General features: G+C 41.0%; 1 protein-coding gene across 1 annotated transcript in view; it reads right to left on the bottom strand.

The window, feature by feature from the left end:
- Nucleotides 1–8,382, bottom strand: part of MAP1B (microtubule associated protein 1B) — a 112,278-nt gene extending 103,896 nt beyond the window's left edge. The window contains exons 1-2 of the mRNA XM_030566518.1: nucleotides 7,966–8,382; nucleotides 1,690–1,791 (exon numbers count right to left, since the gene is read on the bottom strand). Coding sequence (XP_030422378.1) covers nucleotides 1,690–1,791; nucleotides 7,966–8,143 — 280 coding nt within the window. The 5' untranslated portion in view covers nucleotides 8,144–8,382. The remainder of the gene's footprint in view (nucleotides 1–1,689; nucleotides 1,792–7,965) is intronic.
- Nucleotides 8,383–20,173: the final 11,791 nt, after the last annotated feature.

The following is a 20,173-nucleotide window of genomic DNA, read 5'->3' as shown; positions in this document are numbered from 1 at the left end:
ACATGCCTAAACTCAAGATTTGATTAAAAAAAGGTAGAAAACTTACCAATCATCAGATTCCCATGAAATGACAGAAGTCAATTCTGTATGATTCACAATAAACTATACAATTAATTTTTATTGGTACAAATCCTCATATGAAAAGCAGGCTTTCAGAGAAGTCACAAGAGAAGATTTAGGTTTCATGCCTCCCATGAAAGTCCACAGTCCCCATGAAAGTGAAAAAGTGTTCCCTCACCCATTCAAAGCAGGGGAGTGGAAAATTCTATCTGAGCCACTCAGACACAACACTATACAAGCCATGTTCACAGAACAGGAATTATACCAATTCTGAAGGGCTTTATCATACTGCAAAATTAGCAGTTCAGGTGTAGTCACAGTGTAGTCAAAATAGGGGAAAAGAAAAGGCTGACTTGTAGGTGGAAAAGAAATTGACTTGACTGAACAAGGAATCCCAGAGTAAGCCAGTCCTCCCTTTCCGCATAACAAAGGGGTGGCCAGAGATCATTTCTGTAGCAGTGCCCCTCCATCATACCCAAATGCCACAGAAGGCCCTCCAAAACAGTTTGAGGTGCTATGTGAAGACAGAGTGGACTTGCGATTAAAGGGGAGCAGGGCCCTCTCCCCCTCCCCAACTAACTAGGGGGAAATCAGCTGAAAATTGTATTAATCTTTAAATTACAATATTTCATTCTATGGAACTGGTGCTGAGGCACATGTCTTCTACTGGATTCCCCTGAGGTTTATGTAGATCTCTGGAGAACTGTGGTTTCCGGCAGCTGAAAACCCTTTTCATTAACTGAGGGATGGAGTGTAGCCTTGTTTAAAGTAAGTGCCCCAAGATAGTAATTTGCTGAACAGAGCCTGCTCTGATGCAAAGAAATACCTGAACTTCATGAGAAAGAATGAGTAAGAAGCTTTTGCTTTCTCAAAATGTACCTTAAGTAAGGAAATGGATGGGGCAGAGAACTGTTACAGGGCAATGGAGTTTTTCACTTTTCAGTTATGAGTTCAATTCCAGCCCAAGTAAGTAGTAAGCAAAAGTTGCTACCTTTTGATAGCTCTTTGGTGACCTGTTCAGCAGGAGTCGATAGGCTAAATCCAGTTCCTTGTGAACACATTTCCATGAGACAAAAACCTCCACCTTTTGTTACAGACTTACTCTCAGAGAGAACCATGAATGAATGATTTTAGAGAATGAACCACCCTCATCCCTCTCTAGAAGTAGTCCATCCAAGTCAGTATCAAGACACACTGCTGAGATTGTGCTGTGCCTATTCTAATAAAAGGCCTCCAGTCTCCAGGGCTGCTAATCTGTCACTTTACCTTAAGGGAAAGAACTACTCATTCAAATAATGAGTATTGCCCAAACCTCAGTAGCACCCAAATATCAATATGGAATGAAGTTGAACATAGCATTGAATATGCAACATAACTAAAGCATAGGTTTTAGTTGGCTTACCGTACAAAGTACTATCAAATATATTGCATCAAATATTTGAATATTTTGACAAAATAATATAATATCTGAAGCTTTTTTTTTTAAATAGAGAAAACAATCATCCTGTGTCAAAGACTAAAAACTAACCAGAGTTATGCAGTAGCTTTTTTGGGTTTTTTTGTTTTTTGTTACTCTTTTTTTTTTTAAAGTTATGTCAAACATTGGTCAAAACTAAAAAGGGCTCTTACCTCGAACTTCAGGAGAAAACCGAGCTGAATGGCGAGACACAAAAAGTTTCAGTTCTTGGTCTAAGTTGCATTCAATCAGATTTGTGTCCCATGATCGGATTCCTACAAGTCAAAACACAATATATATATTCATATTTAACACGTGTGGTTTGAAAGTTTTCAACTGAATATTTTGGATTCTCATTCATCAGAATTAAATATTTCTCCCTTCCAAAGCCTGCTTGTGTCTCATCCTCTCTCTCTCTCATATCCACACATTTGACAATATATAGCCCAATACTGTATGATACTGAAACATTCTGACACCCCTGAAGACACTGGTCAGTGAGAAATCATAGAAACATAGATTATTAGGGTTGGAAGGGACCTCAGGAGATCATCTAGTCCAACCCCCTGCTCAAAGCAGAACCAATCCCCAAATTGCCACCTCAAGGATTGAGCTCACAATCCTGGGTTTAGCAGGCTGCTCAATCCACTGAGCTATCCCTCCCCCTATGAGGGAAAATCAGTTCATTGGTGCTAAAAAGTGATGGCTCCTGCAATCTGAGAATTGCTTTTTGATTCTGCAGCATTATGACATATTTATTGATAGTATATGCCCCCAAACTGACTTGCAACATAATAATACATTGTTTTTATTGATCATTAGCTACTGAGCTGCATAAAACTAAATTATTCAGGGGAATATTTTAGCCATGTTACAAGATGATTGTGTTTGCTCCCATGAAAGAAAAATGACATCAGCTTATAATGATTATACTCCCAATACTTTAAGTATTAAATTGGCAGATCTCTTAATGAAGAGCTGTTATGCTAATAATGAGCCATCTCATTTAAAGTGAAAATATAAATTGTTACTTTATTCCCTTTGTTCAATAAGTGTCAAAATTCTGTCTCTCTGAAACGTAAAATATACTACTTGAGCTCCTCTCTTAAACTAAATTGGAAACAGTCCTACTACTTTGGTGTTCAGTTTCTTTTCTCAGTCATTTAAAGAGGGAGATTCTTGACACATGTAAGGCACTGAAAACTTATCTTTCCATAATAAATATTTTTAAAAGTTTATAGTTGGGAGGGGAAAATGAAGTTACCAGTTTAAATATCACAGGAATGAGAAAACCAAATATGAAATGAATGAAATGGTCTGGAATGCTTTGTATTTTTCTACAACTCAAAAATTCTTTATTTTTTAAAAAGTGAAAAAAAGTGTGCAGGCAGTTGTTCTCCAATAAGGTCTCGCATCACTCTGAAAATAAATTTAAACGTTCATCCTCTTCTGCTGGGGTGTGGTGATTAGACAACCAAAAACTAGCCAAGCTGGATGGGTCGAGGGAAAGGAGCAGAGCCTATAACGGTATCTGCCTCTTCCCATTCCCATAAGCTGAATTGTCTCTCTGGCTTTTCCGTACATGTCCTGTCATGCAACTATGGAGTTGGGGCTCTGCAGTAGTTGGGAGGGAGGACCCAGTTGGAGGAGCTAGAGTAAGGATGAGGGCAGCCACTCAATATGGTACCATCCCCTGGCATTTCTTCTGGAAATTCCAACATGACTTAGTGCTGCTAGTTTGAGCATTAACTCCTATTTCCCACTTTCTTCTCCCTCAAGGGGGAAAAAAGAAACCCTAGTTCTAGCCTGACTGGATGGTAGGGATGAAAAGAAAGAAGTCACAGAAACAGTTCACCATGCTTCGCCTGAGATCAATAGGTTTGATAACTGGATTCCCCATACAAGTTTGAAGATCTGCATTTCAAGGACCTTGCCCCCTGCCCACTCCAGAGGGCTTTGCTATATCCATCTAATGCTTCCGGCAGCTTCAAATCTGTTGAAATACAAGTTTATTTCTCCCATTTCCAGGGGAGGAGATGATTTAACTCTTAGCTTGCTGTTTTGATCCAATAGCTACTTTGTGCCAATGACATCATAGGAATGCTCATTCTGCAGCAGGTCCAGAAGGCACATAGAAAGAAGCTACTTTTAATGATTTTTCATGTGTGTCTTTATGACAGCTTTTGTGCCTGATATTGGGGTATGTCACTTTATTAATAAACTGCAATTTTTAAACAATTTTTAAAATACAAGTTTTAGAAATATATAATATTCTATACATTTCATAATAGTTTATTAAAATAATTTCCTAACTAAATTACTTAGTTGAACTATAGAGGGGCTCTCTCACTACTTGAATTGTAACATTTTTGTATGTAGGCACCGGAGGTCACCCTCTGCTAGGAGTCTTCCTATCTTCATTTGCTAAAAACTTCTTGGTCATGCAGTGCATTTTTTGGTGAATGAATTTGGGAATTAAATACACTACAGTAACAATGTTCACATTTAACTGTTTCAATGTGTCAATTACTTCAAATCAAGAATAATCTTAAAGATATCATACCCAGCATCAAGCATCATCCAGATAAGCAGAACATCAGAGAAATGCTTTTTGTAAATGTACACTGACCATAGATCATGAAGCTAAACAATGGTGATTAAACAAGTCCTAAACTCAGGCAAGTTTCAGACAACAGCTCATTGACCTATACTAGCAAACCCTGAATGATGAGCAATGGTGTTGTTTAGAGATAGACTACAAGCATTTGGTAGACCTATTAAGCAACACAGACGTTGATTCAGTGATGTTGCAGGCACACAGTGTCTGTCCTGCCATCGTTCGGTGCACGGACATCCTTTTGATGCAAATATACAGAGCGTAGATTTATGCCTGGATTGAGATTCTACAATACAATACTGGAACAGAGCCAGATTGCTCAGCTTGTCAATGCTTGGCAAAACAGAAGATCAAGAAAATGCTGGAAGCTTAAAATGATAAACCTCTATCCCGCTATCCTCGGGAGCCAAAAAATCTTACCGCGTTATAGGTGAAACCGCATTATATCAAAATTGCTTTGAGCTGCAGGAGTATGCAGCCCCACCCCCCGAGAGCACTGCTTTACCATGTTATATCCAAATTCATGTTATATCAGGTCGCATTATATTGGGGTAGAGGTGTATGTAATTATTTTCTTTATCTTAAAAAGCATTTTCTGTACTTGAAGGTCCATGATTCAGCATTTCTGATATAAACACCATATTTCAAATAGTAAAAATGATAACGTCATGTTTAAGTGAGATGGAGATAAATCTGGAACTATAAACTAAGGACAATTTAAAGATAAATATATGTATTGTTATGCATGTAGTCAGTAGAAGTACAATGGAACTAGGATCATTACTTCTTTCCGGGATATTAGAAATACAGATGGCGCTAGCCCCTGGACTAATTATACAGCAGAATGGGCACACCCACAAGCCTTAGTCTGTGGATAGATCTGGAAGCCATTTTTTGGCACATCAGAAGGCAACCCTAGACCACTAGAAGACTGACATTTCAAAACAAGTAGTTATACAGAAAGATATTTCAGAATTTAAAAATACAGTTGGCAAACTCAAAACAAGAAACCCTCTCTTCATAAAATTTAAAGCAACTAAATCTGTAATCATCCAGGCTGCATAAGACCAAACCACTGATGTAAATTATTAGATAATATCGTCTCCGATTCTCTTTCTCTTCAGTACTGTACAAGAATCCACAATCTTCAATGATGATGCTCAAAAGACATACCAGACAAGATAACAAAGAAGAAGAATTAACAGGGACGCTGAACTCTTGAAGGCCTTGTTGAGAATGGATGGTTTTGGAATGGAATATTTTTTCCAGATAGTAGTGAGCTTTCCTCAGAAAAGAAGGGATTCATCAAGCCCATATTTAGTCCACAAATATACAGCTGCAGACTCCCCCATGTGTTAATCCAGAACAAAGCAGCTGAACATCAGATCAGTGATATCTCCAATAGTTGAATTCCTAATCAGATCATCTGCCACCTGCAGGAGAGAGGTGACTTCTAATCCAACATTTTGAGTAGACAGCCCACAGGGTTTCTTATAAATATCTAAAATTTTAAAAGATGCTAAGCTTTGCGAGTTTAGGAGGCAACAATGGAAACTGTACAGCAGGAATTACACAGCAGAAGCTTCAAGAGCCTGAAGAGGATTTCTTCAGAGGAAGGATGACATCAGATGTCTTAAGGGCAGAAGACACATCCGTTTGCTCTATTAATTATTAATAATTTGATTTAAAAATACAGCCAACTCAGCTTTAACTCAATCAAAACTTGGGTAAAATTAGGAAAATACAATGACCAACTGGTTCCAAAAACAGAGCAGAGCAACAGCATCAGCAGTTTTCACTAGAAGACAATGGCAGCTATAAATATTAAAAAAGGTAATTTTAAAAGTGGTTAGCTGAGACTAGCTAATCCTTAATCAGAAAGGAGTAAAAGATAAATTTGGAAAAAAAATCATGAAGTAAAACAGATGGTGGGTTTTGAAGCAACAATAGAAAGAGACAATTGAAGTCCTATTTGTACTGCTGAACCACACCTATAAACCAGGAATGGTAACAAATTCACTGTTTAAAGATCTCTCTCTGACAATGGACATTTTCTGAAATCTCTACCCTCATCAGCCCAAAAAACAAAACACATTTGTTACAAAAACATCAGTAATGTAGCTTAATAAACTAAAGGCATCTAGTAATTATTTTATTTGTACTGCATCTCAATATTGTGCAATCATAGCACTTTCCAATTCACTGAAATCTATTATTTAGAAACAATATCAAGAATTGACTAAGAAAATCATGATTTTCACTTATATTTTGATGGGAGTTGTGACTTTTAAAAAAAATATATAGCAAATATACTGAGTCATAGCAGCAGCCTGTAGCTGGATAATGTAAGGATTATGAGAGTTAATGTTCAGATATTTAAATTTTAATCACTTAAATCTTTGTTGTTTTTCTCCTATAAAATCTCTTTCTGTAGAACTCTCTAAAGCAAAAAAAATTCTTATTGCTGAAAGTTGGAAACAATAGAAGCAGCTGAGTTCCTCCTCAGGGCTTCCTTGCTATTCAGAACTACCACTCCCCAAATCCCTTGGATTTTATTTTGCAGTGAGGAAATGCAGTTTGTTTTTTAAAAAATAACTGTTTAAAATGTTTTTTTTCCTTGGCTATGTGAACGCCCTTTGTCCGCTATGGGCTGCCATAGGGACCGCAGTGCGGACTGCACCACGCCCACGAGCCGGTATCTCTGGGCAGACAGACTCCAGCAGCACCAAGAAGGGAATAGAGAAAGCGAGGGAGGCATTGCTGCTGCTGCAGAAGACCGGAACGACCTCTGCAGAGAAAAACACTAGCACAGCGCAGTAACAATGGCGGGGGGGACACGGAGAAGCAAGAATAGTTGAGGGGTGGGGAGCGGCTCGAGATCAGTTGCAGTGGAGGGAGAGGTCTGTTGTCTCACCCGTTCACCTTCTTCCTTGTGTCTGGGTGTCTTAGGCTGTGTGGGTGCAGCAAAAGCCAACTGCAGATCTTTGTGCGGGGGAAGCCAATGCGATATAGAAGGAGCTCTCTCCTTCGTCGCTGCTGCTGTTGCTGCTTTATGGACTTAATAGTCGTATATGTCTCATGATACTGCACCTACACTACTAGATTAGCATTGGCTTGAACACAAAGCTCAGATTCCTGCAGTCTTTGTCCCCCGTTCCTTATGTCTGGACATTCTCGATAGAGAAATGACACCTAGGTCCGAGGGGGGTAAAGGAAAAGGGCAGAAAATAAGCAGCCCCCTGTCCAGCAGGCAGAGATTTCTGTTTGGCTTTCCCCCGTTTTCCTTCTGAAATGGTAAAAAAGGGCAATGATGACACGCAAGGTGGGGCGCTCCTTCAACTAAGAGGAAAATTCTCCCTCCCGGGCGCCAAACTGAACCACCAAAACCGCTTCAGGAACCACAGCTGCATCCCTCCGCCGGTTCCAAGCCAGGCTACCCTCCCGACCCCTCCAAGGCGCGTGTCAGCCAGCGGAGGCTGAAGCCTATCTGGGTTGGGCTGGGCGAGCCCCGCTGCCAACTGTTGGCGCTGCGCTGCAGCTCGGAGCCGAGGATTTTCCCCCTCCGAGCAAAGGGAGTGGTTGCATCAGATTCTTTTTTCCTTGTGGCTTAGTGAAGGCAACATCTTGACTCCTGGCGCCGAACGCTGCGAGCTGCAGCCCCGCTCGTGGCAGACGGTGAGGAGCCAAGGGCGGATGCCGAGCCGGGGGCATTTATGGCCGATAGAAGGGGGAGAGGAGACAACAGCAAGGACTTCTGTGCAACCTGTGGTTGTCCCCGTGCCTCCCACCCGCAGCAGCAGGGCTGTTCCCGGGGGCGGGACGGACAGCTTACCTCGCTCTATGTTGCCGATGGCTCGCCTCAGGTGCTCCTCGGTCACGAGCTCGCCGATGACCACCAGCAGGTAGAATTTGCTGTCGAGGAAGCGATGCGAGAGGCTGGGCGAGGGGGACGCGGGGTTGGGGATGCTACAAGACGGGTCCGGCTCCGCTTCCACCTCCACGGTCGCCATCCTGCCAGCCCCTCTCCTCTTGCTGCTGCTCGGGATGGGGGGCAGGGAGGGAAAGGATTATCTCCAGCGGTGCCTCCCTCCTCGGCGCGGAGCTGCCGAGTGGTGCTGGGCTGCGGGCAGCAGGCGAGTGAGGGCGGGCGGGGAGGCGGTGGCGCTTTTATACCGAGACGGTGCAGGGCTGGGACCCGGGGAGGAGGAGGGGGAGACCCGACACATCCCGGCGCGTTGCTGCTGCCGCTGTTCCAGCATCCACAGCTGATGTCATCTGCAGCAAATCATCCCCGGCGCTGCCTCCGGAAGCAGAAGGGACGAGGTGTGCAAACAATGCCCAAGGCTGAGCAAGGTGTGGGGGATCTGGAGCCCAGCAAACCGCCCTGCCTTTGCTGTGCAACCCCCAATCCCGGGTTTTAGCACACAGGCCCCCCCGGGAGAGGCCAGCGGAGGAGCAAAGTTCGGGCCAAATCTCTCTCTCTCTCTCTCTCTCTCTCACACACACACACACACGCACACACACACAGCTTTTCCTCTCCAAAACTACATGCACCCTCCTTTGCCCCTGCCAGTCACAACTCCATAGGGACCCTAGGCACAAAATATGAGTGAACTTTCAGTTTAGCCTATTTTAAATAGGGCCAGTCATGAAGTGCAGAACCACAGATCACCTTCTGGAACAGGGGTGCTTGCCCTGAGGATTTTGGTTTAGGTCCCATCTTCATTCACAAAGATAATGTCCCATATAATAAGTACTGCACGCCACAATCTACAGTAGTAATTGTCCAGACTCCTGCATTGCACCATAATACTGCTGCAGAATTTGGGGAAGTTACTGTAGAATACTGTAGTATGTTTTTACAAGGGAGAATTCAGGTGTTCCCTTTAGTCTTTTTATTTTAAAAACAATTACCATAATCAAACACTCTGAAACTATGGCCTTTGTTAACACAGTCAGTGCTCTGTAGATCTAGGATTCACTCTTGAGACATGGTCCTTCCATGATGCCTTGGACAGACTACAAAAAACTCAGTTTCTGCATAAACAATTTGAGCCAGAGCTCCACCAGTGACTTGTGAAAGAACACACCCAGAATTACAATAGTAAATTTGGAAGGGATGTAAATTCTTATGCTCCAGTGTATAAAGATAACCTGCCACAGGATAAGCTTCTTCTCAACCGGGTAAAGGTTATCCCATTACTACTTCATGCAGAGTTTAATGCACTTTCCTCTGAAACAGTTGGCACTGGCTATACTGTCAAACACAGGAATCTCAGCTGAATGGACCACGAAGTACAGCAACTCCTATGTTCCCAAAATGTGTTTTTATTTTTACAACACGCTGCAGTTACTATAACAAACAAGTATTTCAGGTGTTATAAATAATAATAGTAGTAATAATTTATTGGTATTAGAGTAGGGCCTAGAGGCCCCACCCAAGATCAGGACTCCATTATGCTAGGCGCTGTATTAACATAGAGACAGTCTTTGCCCGGGTGAGTTTACAGTCCAAGTAAGCAAGACAGAGGAAGGGTGGGAGAGAAAACAGAGGCACAGAGAAGTGAAGTGACTTGCCTAAGGTCACAGAGCAGATCAGTGACACAACTAATAATAAATTCCATGTCTCCTATTTATTCGCTATGGACCATATTGCCTGTCTGGTTACAACTATTTCATATAGCCATGTGTTTATAACATGAATAAACCTTCTCCAAATAAACACAGAGAGCATGGCAAATTCTGGCTAATGTGATTAAACTGACCTCTAACAGTGCATATACACTATAACATTTCTGAGCCATTTTCCTGCATATGTATAGTTTCCCTGGTGCTTCAAGCCATGTGAATCGTGTTGTAGACTGGGCACAGGCATTTTGACAGCCATGTCATGTAAACCCAGAAGACTCAATGAAAAAAACAACTGTACAGAACGATTGATAGCAATTTTCCTAAAATAGATAAAAGTCTTAATGGACACAAATATGCTGCAAAAGTGTCACTAATATGAACCATATTCTATCAGTTGTGACTATAGTTTTTCCTGCTGAGAGTCAATTTTTTTCATGGCATGGTTGCACTGATCTGTGTTGATACATATGGGCACACAAATACATATGGATGATGCTAACTTCCCCATAGCCAAGCCCTGTTAAATTCATGCCCACATATACACTACTTCAGTTACAGACATGCTGAGAGGTCTCTAATTTTGGGGAGGAGCCTGCACAGAGGCAGGCAACCTCCAACATTCTCTCCCACTGCTACATATAGGATTTCTGATATGCTTACTGCATGTGTATTACCAGCAAGAATTTGGCCCATAAGCTGAGGAGCGGGTGCATCTAAAAGGTATTTTACTTAATGTTTACAAAATAGAGTGATAGTGATTCCCAAATATAAGGGTAAAAGATTTTTCACACATCACAATCACAACCGGTTACGTGCATTAATGCTATGAAATGCATTCAATCACACAAAGTGCATTAGATGGGTGACTTGGTGCCTTCTGTTTAAAAAAAAAAACACCACCACCGAAACATAAACAACTGTGGGAAAATTATCTGTTGAGATTTTAGGCGATAAGGTTTACTTAAAGAAAACAAAACAAAAACAAAACCTTAAATATATGTATATGATACAAGTATACCTAAGGTAGCTTGCTGAGGAATATGCTTCAGTAGTCTTGTGTTTTATATTATGTTGCCACAGACTATATAAATTATTACAGAAAATGAACTATGACAATTTATAACATTGTGGTAGGAGCTGGCATATTAAAACCCCTAAGGGCCAGATGCTACCATTTGGAAGAAAAAAAAACATTTTTTTCTCTCTCTGAGGGCGGAGTCTGGCTCATTGATGTTTTGCATTCCTTAGATATTCACAAGCATATACAATTGGCAGATCTAAGGTAAAATTGGAACCAATAGCATGCTTGTTACAAATGCAGGTCTAGCTTCATGGATATGGCTGTTGGAGAAGGTTGCAGGTTCACAGTTTACATGGTTGATGTTCAGACAATAACTTGCCCTGAAGCTTGTTTGTTGGCATTTTGAATTACAAAACAAATAAAATATTGGGTTAGCTGTGTTAGTCTGTATCCACAAAAACAAGGAGGAGTCCAGTGGCACCTTAAAGACTAACAAATAAAACTTTGTACTTGTACCCTGAACTTTTCTTACCTGAAAAGAAGTTGTCTTCCTTACTAGTAACAATAAAATCTGAAAGCATATTTATATTCTGCAAGGTGGAAGCATATCACCAGATCTTCAGTCAGGTGAAATGAGAAGATGTACTGTGTAAAGCTGACTCAATGTCACATGGCCCTCAGTGCTTCTTAGCTGCAGCAAAATTATATAAAAATACTATTTTGGATAAAGAAATAACTAACTAAATTAATTTAGACTGTACACATACAGATTTAGAAAGACGGTAACTGGTATCAACTGTTGAAAAAATGGTTAAAGTTCATGTTAACTGATCCATTTTTTACTTGGTACCCAAATTAACAAACTCAAATGATACACATAAGGCTATATTTTCATCTTGGGGATCTGGTGATATTATTAATCCTCTTTATAATTAATTTACAATCTTAAAGGTGAATGTCACAGGAGACTCACGGCTTGTCTGGCGCCTCCTTCTGGTCACTCTTGAGGTCAATACCCCTTCCCGTGGTTGCATACCATCACACTGTCTCTCAGGTTTGCAGCTCCTCTCTTGTCCCAGTAACCACAGCATCCTCTTCATGACTCAGCCCTCCAGCTAGGTCACAGAGTGTTCCCCCCATTCCAGGTACAGTCCTCCTATTCTCCATCACTCTCACAGAGACCCAGGTCACGTCCAGACTAGATATTAAAATCGATTTTAGATACGCAACTTCAGCTACGGGAATAACGTAGCTGAAATCGAATTTCTAAAATCTAGGTACTCACCCGTCTGGACAGCGCTGCATCGATGTCCGCGGGTCTCCGTGTCGATTCCGGAACTCCGTTCGGGTTGATGGAGTTCCGGAATCGATGTAAGCGCGCTCGGGGATCGATACATCGCGTCCAGACTAGACGCGATATATCGATCCCCGAGCAATCGATTTTAACCCGCCGATGCCGCGGGTTAGTCTGGATGAGGGCCCAGACAGTATTCCTGTTCACCACCCCACAGGTCTATGCCATACCCTCGGTGGCTGGTTGGGGAACTCAGGCCCATTCACTACCCTGGGATCCAATCCAGGGACCCTACACCCAGGAGTTCTGGACTTTCCTCTCCCAGCCCTCACTGCTCCTACCCTGGACTGCTTCCTACAACTGCTGCAGCCTCCAAACACTTCTCCCTCTTCCCAGGGAGTGATTACCCTTTCCCAGCAGCAGCCTTTGTTTGTTGCCAGCTTCCCGGCTTTACAGGCCCCACCTGTTCCTGCACAGCCAAACCTGCTTGCATTCCCTGCTCTCTGGCTCTTCCTCCAGGTGCAGCCTGTGGAGTTAATAGACCTACCTGGCCACCTTAACCCCTTCTAGTCCTCTTTGCAGAGCACAATACCTATTATCCACCACTGAAGTCCTATTTTAAGACCTTACATGGAGTTTACATGGTGTATAGGCCTCCTAATTGCCTTCTGCCCAGGGCTGAATGTCACCCCAATTATAGAGGAAATACAATGCCCTCTGCACCACTGAAGTCTCATTTTATGAGCTTCAATACAACTGCATTGGTTCATAGGGCCTTGTGTGGTCCCTTTTTACTGAGGGGATGGTATGAGCACAGTACAATACAGTATGACACAATCAATACAGAAATGTGTTGTGTGGCATTTACAACTTGAGTAGTTCATGAAAAAGATGGATTTAAAGGAAGACATAAAATGAGACTTCACTTACCATAATTATAGAGCCTTGCCAAGTAGGTGTGTGGTGAAGTCAGTTATGTGCCACCAACATTTTAACAAGGAGCACCATCAACACTTTCTGCCTCAGCTGGAAATCATGTGACATTTCCTAAGTAAAATACACTTCTCCCACTTCCAAAAATTCATCAATCCAGTTCCATACATCTTCCTTCCCCCTGCCCAGAAAAAGCAGTTCTTCCATCCCCACACAATACCTAACCCAGACATCATGGAGTCTTGTCTATTTCTCCCCTGCTTGGCAACTCTTCCTCACAGCAGCAGCAATGGTGGCAGGTGGATGTTCTGCAGTCTCTGTGGGCAGCATTAGAAATAGACATGTCATACTGGGGCTGCTGGCTGTAGGGTGATTGGTCAGGAGACATGAAGATCTTATCAGACCTGGGCTCCATGATCAGTTGGGAAACAGGTTCCTTTTTTTTTTTTTTTTTTTTTTAAAGAGACAGATAGGTTTTTCCTGACCATAGGCAGTATCCCATAGTTGGCACTGATGGGGAAGTTCTTGTGGCAGGCTGATTCAATTCAAGAAAAGGTTGACCATATCTATGCTTAATTAAACAAATAAAATTAGTAGATATTTTTTCATCCAAATTTATATTTATTAATTAATTTCAGTTTTGACTTTTTTTAAAAAAACAGACGTTAAAATATTTTCAATTTTTTCCATTTTGAAAAGGGAAAATACCACTTTCTCTCAGTTTTTATCCCCTCCCCCTTCCCAAAAGAAAAATGGAGGAAATGCAAAAAAAATTAAAGTGAAAGAATGTAACACTTTTGCTTTTTTAAAGTAACACTTTCTCTCACTTTTTAACTCTCTGTCTCAAAGTGAGAGAAAGTAACAAAGTAACAGTGGATTTTTTCCAATGAGGAGAGAGAGATAAGAAGTGAGAGGAAAAAAAAGTGTTTTTCCCCCTGACTTTTTCTAACATTAATTCACCCCCCCTTTGCACCCCCCCAGTGGAAAAATGGGGGGAGGGAGCATAAAGAAAGAATCGAGACAAAAATGGAGGAAAACACACCATGTTTTTCACTAAATGAAGGTAAGAGAAAGAGGGATTTTTCCTACAAAAAAAGTTTCATACAAAACTGACAAATTTCATTCTGAACATTTTAATCAAAAACAAAATTCAAAATATTTTTGATTGAAAAATTAAAACAATTGGTTTTTTTTCAATTTTCATGACAAAATAGACCAGTTTTGACTAGATTTAGAAATTAGATGCTCTTTACCAAGCAAGATGGCACTAAAAATATGGTGATAGTTGATAACAACAGAGGCAGTTATGATATCCAGGGTATCTCAAAAGTTTGTGGCAAAATATTCAAAATTTAGATTTAAACAATGAATAATAAGAGATCCTGAATCAACACAATGTTCCACCAGTTTTGAGTTCCAGGGATGCTGATCTAGAGAGAGGAAATTTATGTAACTGTTGATATGGGATATGACTTGGATTTATGTCGGTTTTCTGCTTTCTTTTAATTGCTCACAATAAAGTACAAGATGAAGCATTATCTTGCAATGTTAGGAAAGAATATGTAATTTATATCCTGGTCTATCCCGGTCTGGGTGGGATTTATAAATCCAGAGAGAACTGATCTTGTTCCCATTCAAACCAATTATGAAGCTCCCACTGACTTCCATGGGATCAGGATTGAGTCCCAGCTTTGTAAGTGACTACTCTGCTTGTTATGTGAATGTGTTATGCTAAAAAATGTAACTGTAAGGGCTTATTCCTGTGTTCTCTTGGGCAGGCTCAGAGGACCCAAAATGTAATGCCAATGCCACTGTTCTGCTGCATAGGGGAAGGATCAGATGAGAAGAGGCCACACGGGCATTGTCTGGCACAATGTCCAACTATGTTTGTGGTATTGGGTAGGATAGTGTGGACATTGCCGGTGTGTCTGTAAAATGGATCCACTGGATGACCACAGCCCTGCACAGAGGAGGGCACACTTGGTAATGGCCACTACTACTCGCTATGAACTGTAGTAGCAGTCAGACTACAACAGTGTTCAGTGCCCAGCTACTGGATTTGGGGTAGGGGGAGTGAACTCCACTCCTGCCACAATGTAGGTAGAAAGACAAGGCAGGTGAGCTAATATCTTTAACTGGACCAACTTCTGTTGGTGGGAGAGACAAGCTTTTGACTTTTGTCCAGTTACAAATATTACCTCATCCACTTTATCTCTCTAATATTCTGTGACCAACATGGCTACAACTACACTTCATACTTGGTAGATAGGGCCTTTTACTCAGACTGTGTGTGAAGGACCAGAATTCAACTTCAAAACCAAAAAGTTGCAACATACGAGAATAAATATTCCAAGTGTCATGTCATCATTGCCCAAGGTATATTTTAATAATCTACAAAAATACCTTGTAGTGTCTTAATTGCCGTGTTTTATAATTCAGTTCTTTTATTGTTTAAACAAAAAAACATTTTTATAAGATCTATTATATTTTTCCAGAGACAAAATGACTCCTTGCTTACAAGATAAATATGAAGAGTGTTGAACTCCATTTCATGTGTTTCTAGGGAGAAAATGTCAATTCTGATTGCCTCAGCGATTATCCACCTGTTTCTCTTACAGCCACTTGGATATTGTAGATATGTTTTATTGGGGGTTAGTAGAAATATGGACGTTATAAATTTGTAGTATCATCTTGGATTGGTTTTGGCTTTCTTTGGCTTCTGCCTGATATTGTAAGTGGTCTGTACAGTCTGATGGGGTGCCATAAAGTGAAGATGATTCAGGGATGCGTTTCATTTTTTCTATTTTATCTTTTTTTTTTTGTAAGAACTAGTTTCTTATCATTAATATTTTGCATTACGTTGGGTTAATTTTGGTATATGCTTACTGAGGGTCACAGTTTAGCATTTAGCCAATGGCCTCAGTAGAGACAATGCAGTTCCACTTTATGCTGTGAGGAGTTTTCGGAGAGGTTCTGTCTCAGGGTGGGTGGTGCAGCCAGGTTATAAATGCAGTCAGATCACTCTGTGGGTCTCTGCAAAGAGGCTAAGAGATCACCAAAGGAGTGCAGAGACAGTAGTTATGATGGACTCATTCAAGGGCAGCACAAAATGGGGGAAAGGAGAGTCCTTGTGTGCTCCCCAGCTGTGTCCCCTCACGAGGGTCAGCCACAATCTGTCCCTAAATGTTTCACTGATTTACGTAAAACACTTGAAATGTTGAATTGTTGAATGATATTGCAGGAAGAAATGCTATATTGCTCTAACCATATTTCTGAAATATGGGAAATGGCCTTTGTTTTCTTCTTATAATAAATTAAATATAGCAGCAATATTTTACAGAATAATTTGAAAAAGTGTTATTTCCATTATAAAAAATTATAGCTGAGGGAAATTTTAAAAAGTAGGAAATAAGTAATTAGTTTTATGTTCTTTTGCAACTATTTAATTTGTTTTCCTCAAGCTAGCTTGAATTTCTTCTTCAACCTCTCCTTAGATATTTGCTTTCAAGGTTAGTCCAATGGCTGTTTTAGCAATAGTTCCATGGCTATAAAGACAATGTCACCTTTTATTTCAATTTTAAAAGCTCAAAGTTTAGTTTTTCAAAGTCCGAGGAACCCAAGTTTTGTGTTAACCAAATCTGAAGTACTTTATTGCCATTATGAAATATGCATTTTTTTAAAATAGTAATGGTGACCATATTTAAAGTTATATGGCATAAGACGATTTCTTTCAGTGAAATCTCACATTTGTATAGCATCTTTCCTCCTGAAGAATCCCAAATCACTTTACTCTAGTAACTCTCTCTCTTCAGGAATAACTCCAGCCACCATTTGAAATGCCACTATCTGTGTGTTGGAACACAGCACAGTGCAATTTTGCACAACAGTTTAGGAAAGGATATTAAGAAGTATAACATATCCAAGTAAAGTTACAGAGTGAATTTGAAATAAGCAGAATGTAATTATCAAATCGGAATTTGGCCAAGGCACCCTTACTCTTAGACAAAGTGCTATGAAATCTTTAGTGACAAATGGTAAAGGATCTGGTTTTCATATTTCATCTAAAAAAAGTCACCTCCACAGGGCATAGTGCCTTTTCATATTGCGGGGCATTGGTTTACTAATAAATAAGAGAGAAAAGCACTCTCTACTCAGATTATCAGTGTCATAAGCACTCTGGGTTTTCCATGGAGGTTTCCCCTTGAAGCATGTCTAAACACAATCCTGTCTAGCTTGTATCAGCAGCATTAGCCAAGCCCAGAATGTCTCCTTATGACCCACAGGCCATAAAATATCTCATGATTATTATTTTTTATAATCACACATTAAATTTTTAATAACACAAAAATCAATGTAAATATTTCATTCTCTGCAGAGTACTACTTTTTGGTTGATTTCCGGTTACCTTTTCATTTTCCATATCTCCCATTTCCATTGCTCAAGGCACCTCCTTCTAGCTTAGGCACAGCCTTCTCCTACAGCTCAATTAGTATCAACCACATTTTGTGGTAAGAAACCTAGGGAGTATTAAACACCTCCCCAGGGTTATTTTTATGCAAAATGCAAAACTAATTTAAGATGGTGGTATTGGTAAAAGTGGTTAGATAGCTTGAGATAGATAGGTGGATGAGATTGTTGGTAAAACCAAGAGCCTCTCTGCAAGTTGTTGAGAGGTGTCTTGAATAGAAAGTTAGGGAGGTAAAATGCAAAGGAAGCAGGAGGCATTATACAAAAAATTGAAACCACCATTTTTCTGCCTTGGAGATCCTTGCTCTTTACTCCAGATCTTGGTGTACTGCTGAAGCATGATCACAGCTGCTAAACTTTTACCAGCTTTCTTTTCTCTTAGTCAAAATGTACATTCCTAATGCATAGATCTACTTGGGAGAATGGTTTGGTGATCTGCATATCTCTGTTCTTGGTCCATGTTCAGCCAGAATTCGAAGGAGATATACCTCACTATCCTCAGTATTTATGGGATTATAACTAGGAGCGACAAAAAGAAATTTAACAAGGGATAAATTTAGGCTGAATATGAGGAAAAATTTTCTGATAGTGAGATATATTTGTTTCTGGAAAACTCTCCCTAGGGGTATGTCTACACTGCTGTCAGGTGGCGTGATTGCAGCTTGTGTAAACATACTCAAGATAGCTTTTGATCTAGCATGGTCTATCTCAGTGGATCTCAAACTTTTTTACTGGTGACCTCTTTCACACAGCAAGTCTCTGAGTGTGACCCCCCTAATAAATTAAACTCTTTTTAATATATTTAACACCATTATAAATGCTGGAGATAAGCAGGGTTTGTGGTGGAGGTTGACAGCTCGCGATCCCCCATGTAATAACCTTGTGCCCCCCTGAGGGGTTCTGACCCTCAGTTTGAGAAGCCCTGGTCCATGTGATGGAGAACAAACCCACACAGGTCCCTAAGCATGTATCTGAGTGACTGCTACCCATGCTGCCACGGCTTCACTGCTATTGTTACTGGAGAAAGCTTTGATCTAGCTCAGATATGCTGCAATCACACCTCCTTATTGTAGTGTAGACATACACAGACTCTGTCCCACTTCGATACCAGTACTTTCACACTACATCTTCCCAGACTATCATGTTTGCTTGGCAATCTGCTCCGGTATTTTCTCTCCTGGGACTTCTTCCAGTTGTCCTAAAATGTTTCTGTCTCTCTCACTACTGGAGCCCTCATTGTCACCACTACACCTAGGGGAAGAATGGGTGCTTGAGACCTTGCATGTTATCTCCAACCTCATGAACATAAGAGCCAAGGTCTCAGCAGAATGCCTTTACTAGATTGTCAACACCTCTAAGGAAAATCATCTCTCCTTTGCAAAGGCTGATCTCCCTCAAAATATCAGGGGAGCCAGCAAGCAAGGTTCTGACGCTTCTGCCTGTCATTTTTTGAAACCTTATGCTGGGTATAGTGGAAACCTGGAATTTGGAATTGCCTTAATATAATCAGTTTAGAAGAGGCATTTGTGTAGGCAGTTTTATATGCAGAAAGATAATGACTAAGGCCATGGCTACACTGGCTCTTTACAGCGCTGCAACTTTCTCACTCAGGGGTGTGAAAAAAACACCTCCCTGAGCCCTGCAAGATACAGCGCTGTAAAGCGCCAGTGTAAACAGTGCCGCAGTGCTGGGAGTACAGCTCCCAGCGCTGTAAGCTAATCCCCATGAGGATGTGGAGTACGTGAAGTGCTGGTAGAGTTCTCTCCCAGCACTGGCACTGTGACTACACTCACACTTCAAAGCGCTGCCGTGGCAGCACTCCCATGGCAGCACTTTGAAGTTTCGAGTGTAGCCAGTCCCTAAGAGAAAGGAGTTTTTTTTCCAAATTTGGAAACCTGATTATGTATTGTATATGATCTAGTGACAGACAGAGTGGGTTCTCTTCTGATGATGATGCTTAGAACTTTAGCATCAAATGGCTTTTATGGAATACCCTTTCTGAATGTCACCTTAGGGGGAGAATGCTATCCTTGTACAAAAATATCAGAGCTGGTGACTAGTCAAACACATTATTGGACTACTGTTCCCAGGGCGGACTGAATACTGCAGAGTTCTGTTGTGGATACAGCCCTCACCAAACTCCTCTAAGTTTTCCCATCTTGACTAGTTCTGTTCTCTACATGAGGCTGTGCTAAAATGGCATGACTGAGTCCCTTTTTTATGTTGTTGGTGATGGTTGTTATGGACTCAACTGGTGGGTATCATGGAAGAAGCAACTGTTTAGCAAGGATATGAATAAAAAGGTGAGGCAGCTTTGCAAACCAGGTGTGGAAGATAATTCCATGCATATTGTATGAGCAATCCTGAAAGAGGCCTGAGTATGGGATTGGGAGAAAGAAGGAAACTAAAGGGGCATCAAACGTGCCCTCACTGATTGAGAGGACAGCATGGGAAGCAATAGGAGTTGGGGTCCCAGATGCAGCCTGGGCAACGGCATACATTCATCAGTGGAAAAACAACAGGCCAAATTCTGCCACATAGTACTTCCCATTACATCAGTGTAAATGTAAATGTGCCATCTTTCCTTCTCAGATAAACTAATGTTCTTAAAACAAAAATTATCTGCTTTTACTGGTAGACTTCAGTCCTGGACATCAAGGCATAGTCATAATCCACCCCAGCATTCCCCCATAG

Source organism: Gopherus evgoodei, chromosome 6 (assembly GCF_007399415.2).
Source record: "Gopherus evgoodei ecotype Sinaloan lineage chromosome 6, rGopEvg1_v1.p, whole genome shotgun sequence".
NCBI lineage: Eukaryota > Metazoa > Chordata > Testudines > Testudinidae > Gopherus > Gopherus evgoodei.
Note: the sequence above shows the minus strand (reverse complement) of the source record. Positions and strands in the feature narration are given on the sequence as shown.